Source organism: Brassica oleracea, chromosome C1, assembly GCF_000695525.1.
Source record: "Brassica oleracea var. oleracea cultivar TO1000 chromosome C1, BOL, whole genome shotgun sequence".
In the NCBI taxonomy this organism is placed as follows: domain Eukaryota; kingdom Viridiplantae; phylum Streptophyta; class Magnoliopsida; order Brassicales; family Brassicaceae; genus Brassica; species Brassica oleracea.
The window spans coordinates 7,538,791-7,550,711 of record NC_027748.1 but is presented as its reverse complement, the minus strand read 5'-3'; the positions used below and the strand labels follow the sequence as shown (position 1 = coordinate 7,550,711).

At 36.0% G+C, this 11,921-nt stretch overlaps 2 protein-coding genes and 1 pseudogene across 3 annotated transcripts; 2 read left to right on the top strand and 1 right to left on the bottom strand.

The window, feature by feature from the left end:
* Positions 1-931: 931 nt before the first annotated feature.
* Positions 932-5,761, top strand: LOC106323373 (long-chain-alcohol oxidase FAO4A). 2 transcript variants are annotated; one of them, XM_013761511.1, is made up of 3 exons: positions 932-1,283; positions 2,560-2,829; positions 3,892-5,761. In XM_013761511.1, the coding sequence occupies exons 1-3, from the start codon at positions 1,026-1,028 to the stop codon at positions 5,677-5,679; spliced, it is 2,316 nt and encodes a 771-aa protein (XP_013616965.1). In that variant the 5' UTR covers positions 932-1,025; the 3' UTR covers positions 5,680-5,761. The 2 variants fall into 2 exon arrangements, with proteins under 2 accessions (XP_013616965.1, XP_013616971.1); XM_013761517.1 differs by lacking the exon at positions 2,560-2,829.
* Positions 5,762-6,118: 357 nt separating this feature from the next.
* Positions 6,119-7,767, top strand: LOC106293467. Its single transcript, XM_013729148.1, has 4 exons — positions 6,119-6,210; positions 6,388-6,499; positions 6,595-6,806; positions 7,295-7,767. The coding sequence occupies exons 2-4, from the start codon at positions 6,410-6,412 to the stop codon at positions 7,641-7,643; spliced, it is 651 nt and encodes a 216-aa protein (XP_013584602.1). The 5' UTR covers positions 6,119-6,210; positions 6,388-6,409; the 3' UTR covers positions 7,644-7,767.
* A 2,173-nt stretch (positions 7,768-9,940) lies between these two features.
* LOC106330440 overlaps positions 9,941-11,921 on the bottom strand; it is a 6,209-nt pseudogene continuing 4,228 nt past the window's right edge.

Below are 11,921 nucleotides of genomic sequence, written 5' to 3'. Positions count from 1 at the left end.
AATCATTTGCTACTCACTTAGAATACATATCAAGTTCTTGTTTCTTGCATTAACAAAAATTGCATCTAAATTTTCAAAACAACAACTAAATTAGTGTATTTCTATTTTTAAATTTTTATCTCCAAACCTATTAATAGTTCAATCTTTTAAAAATTAAAAAAAAAATTAAAATATATTTTAAATACAAAAAACTTAAACAATGAATAATTTATTTATTTTTCATCCAAATTTAAATATCCAAACCCGGCCCAAAATATCCGAACCCGAACATAAAATACCCGAACTCGACTCAAAGTGTAGAAATACCCGAACATGTTCTACACCTTTATACTGAAATATCTGATACAAATCCGAATGTGTATCCGAACGCCCACCCCTATGATATATGATCATTTGTATCTTGTTTGAACAAAAAACAAGTTAAACCATTGATCACAAATTTTTTAATTGGAGACTTTTACAATTTTTAACAATTTATAGTCGTTTTTAAAAATTCAAAATATAACATATAAGAAAAATCTGATTGTTTTTATTATATGCTTAATGTGATTGTTTAATTTCTTTTAATAGTATAAAATTAAACAAAAAAGAGAGAGGTTAGATTTTTTTATCAAATATGTATTATTCATAATAATTAATTGTCATATATATGTTAACAATAGTAGGTAATTCCGTAGCTTTTATTTAAAGAAAAAAAAATATTTTTTGTACTCTATTGATTAATTTGATAGTTAGTTTAATAAAAAACATAATATATGTTTATATGTACCAACTTATTTTTCTAACAATTATAAGAACCATTCTCGTGATGACATGTGGCTACAAAACATGTCGTAATGTTCCAGAATTAATATAGAGGGGATTCCATTCATATATTTTTAGGTTAATATATGTATATACATACATATCTTTTAGAATGATAGCTCTTATTTGCTTTTCTACATAAACACATAACACACATACTTTACCAGTCACAATAACAAAAAAATATTTTTGAGAAACAATAACAAAAAAATCTTGAGTTAATGGAATATCAAAACAAAACCTGCCTTCATAAAGATTCTACGGAAGCAACATTCGACGTCGAATTTGGAGGTCTCCGGCAGGAAGATGAAACGAAGACGGTTTATGCAAACTTAATGACTGCGCGTGAGATGGAATCTCTTGTTGCGATCTGCGATACTCTAATACCATCGTTCGACGCTTCTGAAGTAGGACACCTAGATGACGGCGTCGCTGGATATTACTCCGCCTCCGCTTCTCTTACCGGAACTCCCGATCGTGTAAGTGTTTCATATATACAAACATGTTACATACTTCCGCAATGACATATGCATGAGCATATAATTATATATATAGATACCAACTATATTTTGATCCAAGATACCAACTATATATACTATATGTTACATTACATATACACCTCATAAAAAAAAAAGAGAATATAACATACGTTTTGATTATTTGAAATTCTATTGATTTGAAACAGTCGTTTGATGAATTTTTTTAACAAACAATGAACTTAATTTAACATTAATAACCAAAAATATGAACTTAATTTGCTTTTTGATTTTCTTAAGTTCTAGGTAACAAAGCATTAAACTGGAAATAATTTTCTAACAATCTATAAACAATATGAAAAGTTACAGGACATAGATCATAAGTTAACTGTGTTTGGTTTGTAATCTTTCTTGGTTCAGAATCATTTTCTTGTAATCTTGCTTGTTATAAAACGTAAAACTTTTTTTCTTTCTCAAAGGTGATTCATATCCGGCTTCGACAACGTTAAAACAGCTGTTTCTACGGCTCAAACTATCCAGAAATGAATTAAATGAACTGTTTGAATAAAGCATGATAGTAGTAGTTTTTTTTGTAAAACTAATCTAGATATGTTATTGTTGCCATGCATTTGAATAAGCCCTTTCATCGCTAAATAAATAATCAGTAGTACTATTTTAAAAAACAGTTTCTTAAGTTTTTAATTAAAAATTAAAATACATGGTTTTATATTCCCTTAAAAACTCTGTTTTAAAAAGCCGTGGATAATAATACTGTTAAGATAGGGCAGAAAAGTTCGTACTCCCAGTTAAGTACAGAGCCGACAGATTTCGAGTACAACTAAATATATCTCAAAATTGATTGTGACATTAATTACTTTTCTCTTTGCAACAACTTTTTTTTTTCTCTAAACTAAAAAGGTTAAATCCGAATCTATTAAATACATATGCATAATCTCTGGATAGAGATACAATCTACAGATAGACCTTTTCCTCGGCATTCAAATGAGCCGAAAGCAATAACCCATATCCGTGTAGTCAGCGGAGTTCGAACCAGGGTTCGCCGTATTAGGTTTTTGCAACAATTTATTCGTTTCTTATAGTAATATATTATATATTATGTGGTATTAATATTATTTGAAGGACCAATTCAGAGGTCCTTTTTACTTGTCATAATTGCATTGGCCTAAAAAGCAAAATAACAAACCAAAACTATTATCTTCGTTTTAAAAAATAAATTTCTTTAACGTTTTGTTATTATGTCATAAATTCACAACAATAGGTGGCAAGGTTAATGAGTGAGAGACTTCGCCATCCAAAAAAGTGGATTTTAAGAGTAGGACTGTGGTCACTCTCCACTTGGATCGGAAGTCTTGTCATGTGTGGTCGGAGAAGTTTCACCGGCGAGTATCCTTACTTCCGGAGATTCTGCTGGCTGCCGGAGACACAGAGAGAAGAGATATTGCTCAACTGGGCTTCAAGCTATTTCATACTCCTTAGAATGTTCTTTAGGTCCATCAAACTTATCACTGCCTTTGTCTTCTTTACTCAGGTAAAAATACCCAATTCTCGTTACAAATTTTGCTTTGCATATACATATGCTCCCTATGTTCCTATAAGATTTACTCTTTATGTTTGGTAAAAATGATATTTTGATTTTTTTTGTTATATAAAAAGTATGAATTTATAATTTTAATGCAAATTATATTTGCTATGCTTAAGAACATATCTAACTCCATTTTATAATATATTTCAAAATGAAGTTTGGAATAAGAAATATTCTAAACCCATTCTATTATCCACTCTGTTATAGAATAAACATGTATTTACTCTATAAATAAAGTTTTTTTTGTTTATTATTCTATTTTTTACTCTAAGAAGAGAAGGGTTAAAGTGAACTTAACTTTATTAGGAAGTTATTCTATTTTGGAGAAAATATTGAGTTTTCCATTGGTAATACTCTAATATTAATTGTAAAATGTATTGTTTAATTTATCTTAAATACTATTAGTTACATAAGTGTGATTATTAAAAACGAATTGTATTTTAATCATTTTCTTAATTTTTTGGGAAAATATCGAAATGATACTTTTGATGAAAAATGTGAAGTATGTTTTATGATTTCGCACATTTTAAAAGTTAAATCCATCTAATTCAAAGAGTTAAACATTAGTCTTTATCACATTCTTTTAAATACATCTTTTAAAAGAAAAAGAAATAACTGAGGAAATATAATTATATACTGACGGGACATTTAATCTGAGTTAACCAAAGCCCAATACATATACGCATTCAGGCGTAAGGTGTCTTTCTCAAGATTAAATTCTTGAGTTATGAGTCCAAATGCAAATCAAGATTAAATTTGAGTTATGAGTCAAAAAAATAATTCTTTCAGCATATATGGTAATAAGTTCTACATATATGGCCCAAGGTGTACCTGTGGTGGACCTGTCGACAATTGCCTATCAAAGAAAATTCGTACCTAATAAACCCAGAGAGGGAGCAGGAAACTTATCACATTGCTACCATTTTTTTTCAGAAGAAATGTCAATTTTGATATACAGAATTATTACCAAAAGAATTAATTCCTTAAGATTATTTAATTAATTTTCAGGTGGATGAAAAAGGAAATAACCTGGCGTGGAAAGCAATAGGATACAATGGACCCAGCTCTGACCATAGTGATCATGAAGAAGAACTAAATGAGAAGACGACGAAAAAGAACAAACATGATGAGATCTTTGGACCACTTTATAATGGCATCATCGATCTCAAAAGCCCTAGAGAAGCAGTGACAAAGAAGTTAACCGGTCACGGGTTCACAGTTTCAACTCACAAGAGGACTAAAAACGGATCATCTATTTCTGACCCAGTGATGACAATCCAGTGTGATGCCGTGGTTGTTGGGTCAGGATCCGGGGGAGGAGTGGTGGCTGGAATGTTAGCCAAGGCTGGTTACAAAGTTTTGGTGGTGGAGAAAGGAAACTACTATGCAAGAAGCAATCTCTCTTTACATGAAGGACAAGCATTTGATGAGATGTACTTATCCGGTGGGTTATTAGCCACTACTGACATGAACGTAGTGATCCTCGCCGGGTCTACGGTCGGAGGCGGTTCAACGATTAACTGGTCGGCCTCGATCAAGACACCAGAACATGTCATGAAGGAATGGTCGGAAAAGTCTGAACTAGAAATGTTTGGAAGCCATTTGTATCGAGAGGCAATGGATGTTGTGTGTGAGAGAATGGGTGTTCAATGCGAGTTTTTAGAAGAAGGGTTTAACAATGAGATCTTGAGGAAGGGTTGTGAAAATTTAGGGTTACCGGTGAAGAATATTCCGAGGAATGCTCCATCGGATCATTACTGTGGGTTTTGTTGCTTGGGTTGCAAGAAAGGTCAAAAGCAAGGGACTTCAGAGACTTGGCTTGTAGATTTAGTGGAATCTGGTAACGGTTTGATCCTTCCAGGTTGTGAAGCGATGGAAGTCTTGTACGAGTGCAAAGGTGGGAAGAAGACAAAGACCTCGACTGGAGTTGCGTTTGCGTTTGGGGATGACATTTATGTGGTGGAGGCTAAAACAACTATAGTGGCTTGCGGTGCGCTCAGAACGCCTCATTTGTTGAAACGCAGCGGTTTGAAGAACGGTAACATTGGGAGAAACCTTTGTTTACATCCTGTAGTTATGGCTTGGGGTTGGTTCCCGCAGGAGGAAGAATGGCCTGAGAAGAAGAAGAAAAGCTACGAAGGAGGTATCATGACCGCAATGTCTAGCGTTGTAAACGCAGAAACGAAACGTTCTTATGGAGAAACGGTGATTCAGACACCTTCTCTTCATCCAGGGTTGTTCTCAGGGGTCATTCCTTGGACATCAAGCAAGGAGTTCAAAACACGAATGCTCAAATTCTCAAGAACCGCACACGTTTTCACGCTTTTGAGAGACAAAGGAACCGGAACAATCAACTCTAAGAGTTCTATCGAGTACAACTTAAACAATGAAGACGAAGAGAGTCTAAAGAAGGGACTTGAGAGAGTCTTGAACATTTTGACCGCGGCAGGAGCTGAGGAGATTGGGACACATAACTCAGAAGGTAAGAGTTTGAACGTTAGGACAGCGAGTGCGGTAGAGATTGAGCGGTTTGTGAGGGAAGAGAGTTCAAAGGGCTTGAAGGATTTGTCAGGACAGATATGTTCAGCTCATCAAATGGGAAGCTGTAGGATGGGAACTAGACCAGAAGTATCTGCGGTGAAGCCAACGGGAGAGACTTGGGAGGTCGAAGGCTTATTTGTGGCGGACACAAGTGTTTTTCCAACGGCTTTAGGGGTTAATCCGATGGTCACCGTTCAGTCTATCGCTTATTGTATTGGCCTTAATGTTGTTGATGCTCTTAAGAGGAAGAAATGAAGTCTCGTCTTTGCTTAGATTTATTTTAAATAAAAAATTATAATCTTATATTTAAGAATTTATATATTATACTAACATATGGATACCCATTTCATTTTTCTTTGTAGCTTACTAGCTTATACTACTAAAGACTAATAAACAATTTGTTAAATAAAAATTGTAAAGATAAGCAAAATGGATAATGTTTCTAAGCCTAGTAGCCAACTGAAAATCCAAATTCAAACTTTCATTTTCTTAAGAAAAATACAAAATCTAATAAGTTTTCAACTTGGGAAGGCTTGATCTATACTCCATAAACATAGTCTTTTGTCATCATTTGATTTTCTCTGTTTAAAAAGTCTGAATAATCAACGTTGACCTCTCCTTTAATTAGTCAAATCTTTTTCCTTTGAATGATTTAGCAGAATTATCATTTAATTATCATTTTAGAATATATTCCCCGTTTTCTATATTCATTTGGTTGACGAAGAAAATTTCTCTGAGTAATTCCCTCAGGAAACCGAAAATTTTAAGATGTGTATAACAGTCTAAGTAAGTATACTACGCCATCATCTATTTCCTTCAAATTTGTTTTTGAAAAATATCATTTGATATAACTAAGAATATTCAGCTACTTGGCCCTTTCCCACTCTTGTTTAGTTGACAAAGAAGATTAAACATTTATGTTGTAGAGTTATACATATATACGTGCATCCACAAATCTTACAGGGTACAAAGATCATTAGAAACTATGCACAACCATGTTCTCCACTCGGTCGTGTTCCTTCTTGGTCTCGTTTCCTTCATCACATGTTTTATAGCCGAGTTCAAGAGAACAAAGGTACCACGTAAGCTAACTTCCATTAAAAGTCTCTTTTTGTGTTTCGTTAATCGAAAAGTTCAAACCAACGTTTTCTGAAATATCCATGTCTGTAGCAAGAAGACGTTCGATGGGACACAGAGAGGAACTGTTATATACCAAGAAGCCATGCTTTTTGGCTCGGAACAGCCGCTGTTCTTTGCTTCTGTGTTGCTCAGATCGTTGGAAACATAGTTGTGTTCCGAATTTACAGGACAGGAACCAAAAGAGAAGATGGTTACAAGATTACTAATCTTACTTTACCAACTGTTCTTTTGATTCTCTCCTGGTAAAAAAAATATTACTCTCAAATCTCTCTTTTTACTAACGTAAATAACTGAAAGGGCTACTGTCCTATGAGGTGCTTTAAACTATGCGTTGATGCTCTGAATTACGGTTTGTTTTCCGGTTTAAGATTTTATACACTGAAAATCAAATAAAACCATTTGTATCGGTTTGGTTTGATACAATTTGACTTTAGTAAGGTTTAGTTAGAAACAATGATTTAGAATAATATACTGATGTAATAAGGTTATATATTCTTAGATATATTTATGAAATATAAAAATTTAATAAATATAAAACGGTTTAGTTCGGGTGTTTTGGGTTACACTAAAAGTGGTTTTGGTTTGGTTTGGTTTGGTCTCTATCCGCATGATTACATTAATTAAGACTACAATAAACAAGTAATATCTATTATCTATCATCGAAGCAGTATAAGATAGAAATTGAATATCTTTTGAGGTTTGTGTTCTTACCTATGTGGCTATATATTAGGTCGAATTTTGTGGTCGTGGTTTTGATTCTGAGTACTGCAATAAGCATGAGCCGACTGCAGCCTTTCGGAGAAGGATGGCTTGAAGAAGATTGTTACCTTGTCAAAGACGGTGTCTTTGCAGCGTCAGGTTGCTTATCCATCCTTGGACTAGGAGCCTTGACTATATCAGCCAATAAGACCAAAGTAAAGAAGCAGCAACAACAACTTGAGGCAATCATAACCAAAGACCAAGACCAAACAAAACCAGAAGGAAGAAAGCAGAACCATGATGATCACCAAATGAACAAGTCAGAAACTGTCATTTATTTTGTGGAAGAAGCACCTTCCACTGCTGATGACAGGATATAAATAAAAAGAAGCAAAAAGAGAATTTACTATATTTAATATTTACAAAGTTGTATTTGATGGATAATTAGTGCCTTTATATTGGAAATGTTGAATGGACACAACAACGCGCCAAGCACACTAAATGTTGGTCACTTTAGGATCCCATAAAGAGTCAGTTTCAACTTGTGTTTAGTAATTATATATTATGATATTTTCTTTACTTATCAATCTATATGCCTTCCAAGTTGGAAGATTTGGTCCCAATCATAACCCAGAAGCCACTAATGACGGTCCACATAACTCTGACTAATCTAAAGTTATACTTATACATAACAAAATGCATGGATAATGAAAAGAAGACTTCACACCTCTGGGAGATGCATTCACTCTGGACCAAATTTTAAGTGTTTTTTTTGGGTCAAGTTTAAGTTCAACCTAGAAAACAAGAGGGAACAGAGAAAACAAATCATGGAAGTAGACTATAAAGACTTTACATATCTCTGAAGACTTACCACTTTACCAGTGTTTTTAGATAGTAAAAAATTAACAACACTCTAAAAACTATCATAAATATCAGAAGGTAAGTTCATTAGATAAAAATCACACATGAACTTGTCAATGATATATATGTGCCACGATCAACGATATTCACCCACAGGTTAGAAAAGCGTATTCTAAATATATCCACCTCTAAAATCGGATGGCGGTGGCTGTAGTTGATGAAGTTATTCTTCACGGATCTCGCGATAAAGTCAGCCGGAATGTAATGTCTCCGAATAGGATGGAACTGACTGCGAGATCATGTAGAAGGATCCTTCAATACTATTAGCAGTTTGAACTTTTTTTTCTTCAGGTTGACCCCATAGGTCGTACTGCTTAAAGTTCTTAGTCAATGCCACAAAATCAAATCCTCCATTAATATCAGTTTTTGTTTTATATCATTTATAGGTTTTTGCTTTTACATCAATCATGGAGAAGAATGTTTAATATATTTATAACATCCCGAGTCATGATATATGGAAAGACTTGAGAAAATTGATTTGGCTACCTATGTCACTAAAGTTGACTTACATTTTCCGTCACACATCCGTTTAGAACTCTTGTGTTAAGCGTGCTTGGGATGAAGTAGTGAAAGGATGGGTGACCTATCGGGAAGTGATTCGCGATATCGTGCGAGTGAGGCCAAAGCTCGGGAAATATCATGTGGTGATTGCAACGTCAGTAAACAAAATTTTCGGATCTTTAGAAAATTAACGCACCGCCCGTAAGACAGGATGGGATCCACGGGCCGAGTGAGCGGGTGTGGGTGGCCCATTAGCCATAGGCGGTCAGGGCACTACAAGTGGTATTAGAGCAGATCAGCCATCTCGGTTCTGACCCGAGAGGCGTCTTGAGACCTGTCGTGGGGCGCAACGAGGACGTTGCGTCCTTTGAGAGGGGGTGAATTGTAACATCCCGAATTGTGATATATGAAAAGACTTAAGAGAATTGATTTGACTACCTATGTCACCAAAGTTGACTTACCTTTTCCGTCACACATCCGTTTAGAACTCCAGAATTAAGCGTGCTTGGACTGGAGTAGTGAAAGGATGAGTGACCTATCGGGAAGTGATTCGCGATAGCGTGCGAGTGAGGCCAAAGCACGGAGAAAGGTCATGTGGTGATTGCAAGGTCAGTAAACAAGACTTTCGGGCATTCAAAAAATTAACGCAACAGGATGGGGCTCACGGACCGCGGGTGTGGATGGTCCATTAGCCGTGGGCGGTCGGGCGTTACAGTATTTTGACCGATCACATGTCATAACCAGTTAGCCTTTACATAATAATGGCTATATTACAGCATGTATTCTTGGTTTTTACGATTGGTTCCTATAGGGAGAAACTGTTCATATATCAAAGTACATAAGAGCAATTTCTTTTAAGTTTAAGTTGTTGAACTGTTTTTCCTTATGCTTCTGCCAAGACGGTTGTTGTTTCTTCCCTGAATAAAGAAGGTTGTTATTAACGCTGTCTCTCCTTTTCATGGACAAGGTGAAAAAGGCTGGAAGGAGAAGGAGAACAAAAAGCTACAAAAAAGGAGAGGAGAAAGATAACTAGATGTTGAAGAAGAATGAGACTATTGTGGTACGTATGTGTTTTTGTGATTACATGGAGGAAGACTTAGACTTTAACATTTATAAAAGAAATCGAATTAGTGCCAGTAAAATTAATCAGCATATATATCACACTATCTATATTATATCAACGACTCTCCTAAATAGCATCAATTGTATTTTTTTTAAAAGACAAAAGGTTAAATGCAAAAGCATACTTTGTTGATCATTGCACCGACTTCACACAACGTAAGCGTACTGTATGTGACCAAGGGGCTGTAAGCACAATATCTGCCCATTCAACTTGACCCCAAACTTCATTATAACGACCACAATGTTTTTTAAGCAATATCACAGCACACCAAATCCGGGAGGTACCAAGGAAAGGATACAGCGCAGGACCAACCCAAAAGATTACGAGTTTTCCACCATAACTTCCTATTTTCACTCCAAGTTCACGACTAAAACGCCGACAGAGTTCAGTCAAACCTCTCACTAATCTCCACTTTCGACACTTTGTGTCATACCACCAACATTCACGTTGATCATAAGAGTACCATACCTCATCTATCTTACAGATACTCTCACCAAATTTTGCACGATAAACTTCCCACCTACATTTTTTTTAACAAGATAAAAAAAAGTTGTTATTATTGCTCCGCAATAAAAAAATTTCCTGATTCAGTTTCAAGCTTTTTAATCAAAGAGAACCGGAGTTCGACGCCAGGATCCGGTAAAGGTTCCCAGGTTTGAGTTTTTGTGTCAAAAACCTCAGCCGAACACGTAGACTCATCTCCTTTACACCCTCCCATTACATATATAATTTCCCATCAAGTGAGCACGTAAGTGGATTCTTACGAGCCACCATCATGATAGGGGCTTTGCGTCGTTTGCCTATCAGCTTATTGTAGACCCATACATCAGACGCGTAGGGTTTGTTTTGACCTCCGATCTCGTATGTTTCTGAACCAACAGTTTCATATAGCATATTGGCAAGCGAGGAAGCGGGGAAAGTCACACGGCGCAGCAGAAATACTAATGGTCGTGTTCCCCTGACCTTGTGAACCTGTGAAGAAAATACTTCGACGATGGCGGGATATAATATGCAGAAAAACGTAAATGAGACACACAATTTTTACGTGGAAAACCTCCTCGATGTGAGAAGGAAAAACCACGGGACCGTAGTCCACTCAAAAATCCACTATATAAATAGTATGAGTACAACCACGTCCTCCCTGTTCAACAGCCTGAACAGAACATAGAGTCTAGCTACAAAGAGCTATCTCCAACACAAACAACAACAACAAGAGAGCAACACAAAGCTTCAAAACCGGCAGCAACCAAACGACCTCAGCTCACAAAGAGTCCGGCTTCCAGAAACTAATCCAACCGTACAAATCCAAGATAAACAAGTCGACAATACCTCTGCCAAACTTCAGCTCAATAAGAGAAGATCTCACCGTTGGATTTACCAAACACCCAAGACTGCTCTGCTGAAGAACTATGACGACCAGCTTCAAGAAAACCCAGACAACAGAAGATCCAACCGTTGAAATTCAAATCCCTCCAGTGAACTTCTAACCCACTGACTGAAGAAGCTTCCTACAAAATATCAGCCCTATCAGGATCCGTTTGACCCTCCAAATCCAGTCTTGAAATCACCTTACGAGTTTTCTCCTTCTCTCTCTTTTTCTCCTTTCTCTCTCTCTTGTTTCTTTTTGTCAAAACTCTATTATTGTGAGTCTACAGTGTAAAGGGGAACATTACTAATTACTTAAGGTCGGGAGAATTATTATGTCTCATGCCCACTTGGTTCTCTCCATCTAGGAGGGACCCAACAAACTCCCCCTCCGACTAGATGGAAGAAACAACCATTCCAGCTATCTCTCGTCATACCTCAAGCTTCCCCCTCGGTAATGATTTTGTCATCATATCAGCTCCATTATAATCCGTATGAACTTTCTCAAGTTCCACTTCCTTAGAAGCAACCACATCACGTATCCAATGATACCTCCTCTGAATGTGTTTTGACTTCGAATGAAATGTAGAATTCTTCCCGAGACAAATAGCGCTTTGACTATCACAAAGCAACACATACTTTTCTTGCTTGAAACCGATCTCTTCACAGAAGTTCTTCATCCACAACAGCTCTTTACAAGCTTCAACTGCAGCAATGAACTCTGCCTCAGTGGTAGATAGTGCAACAC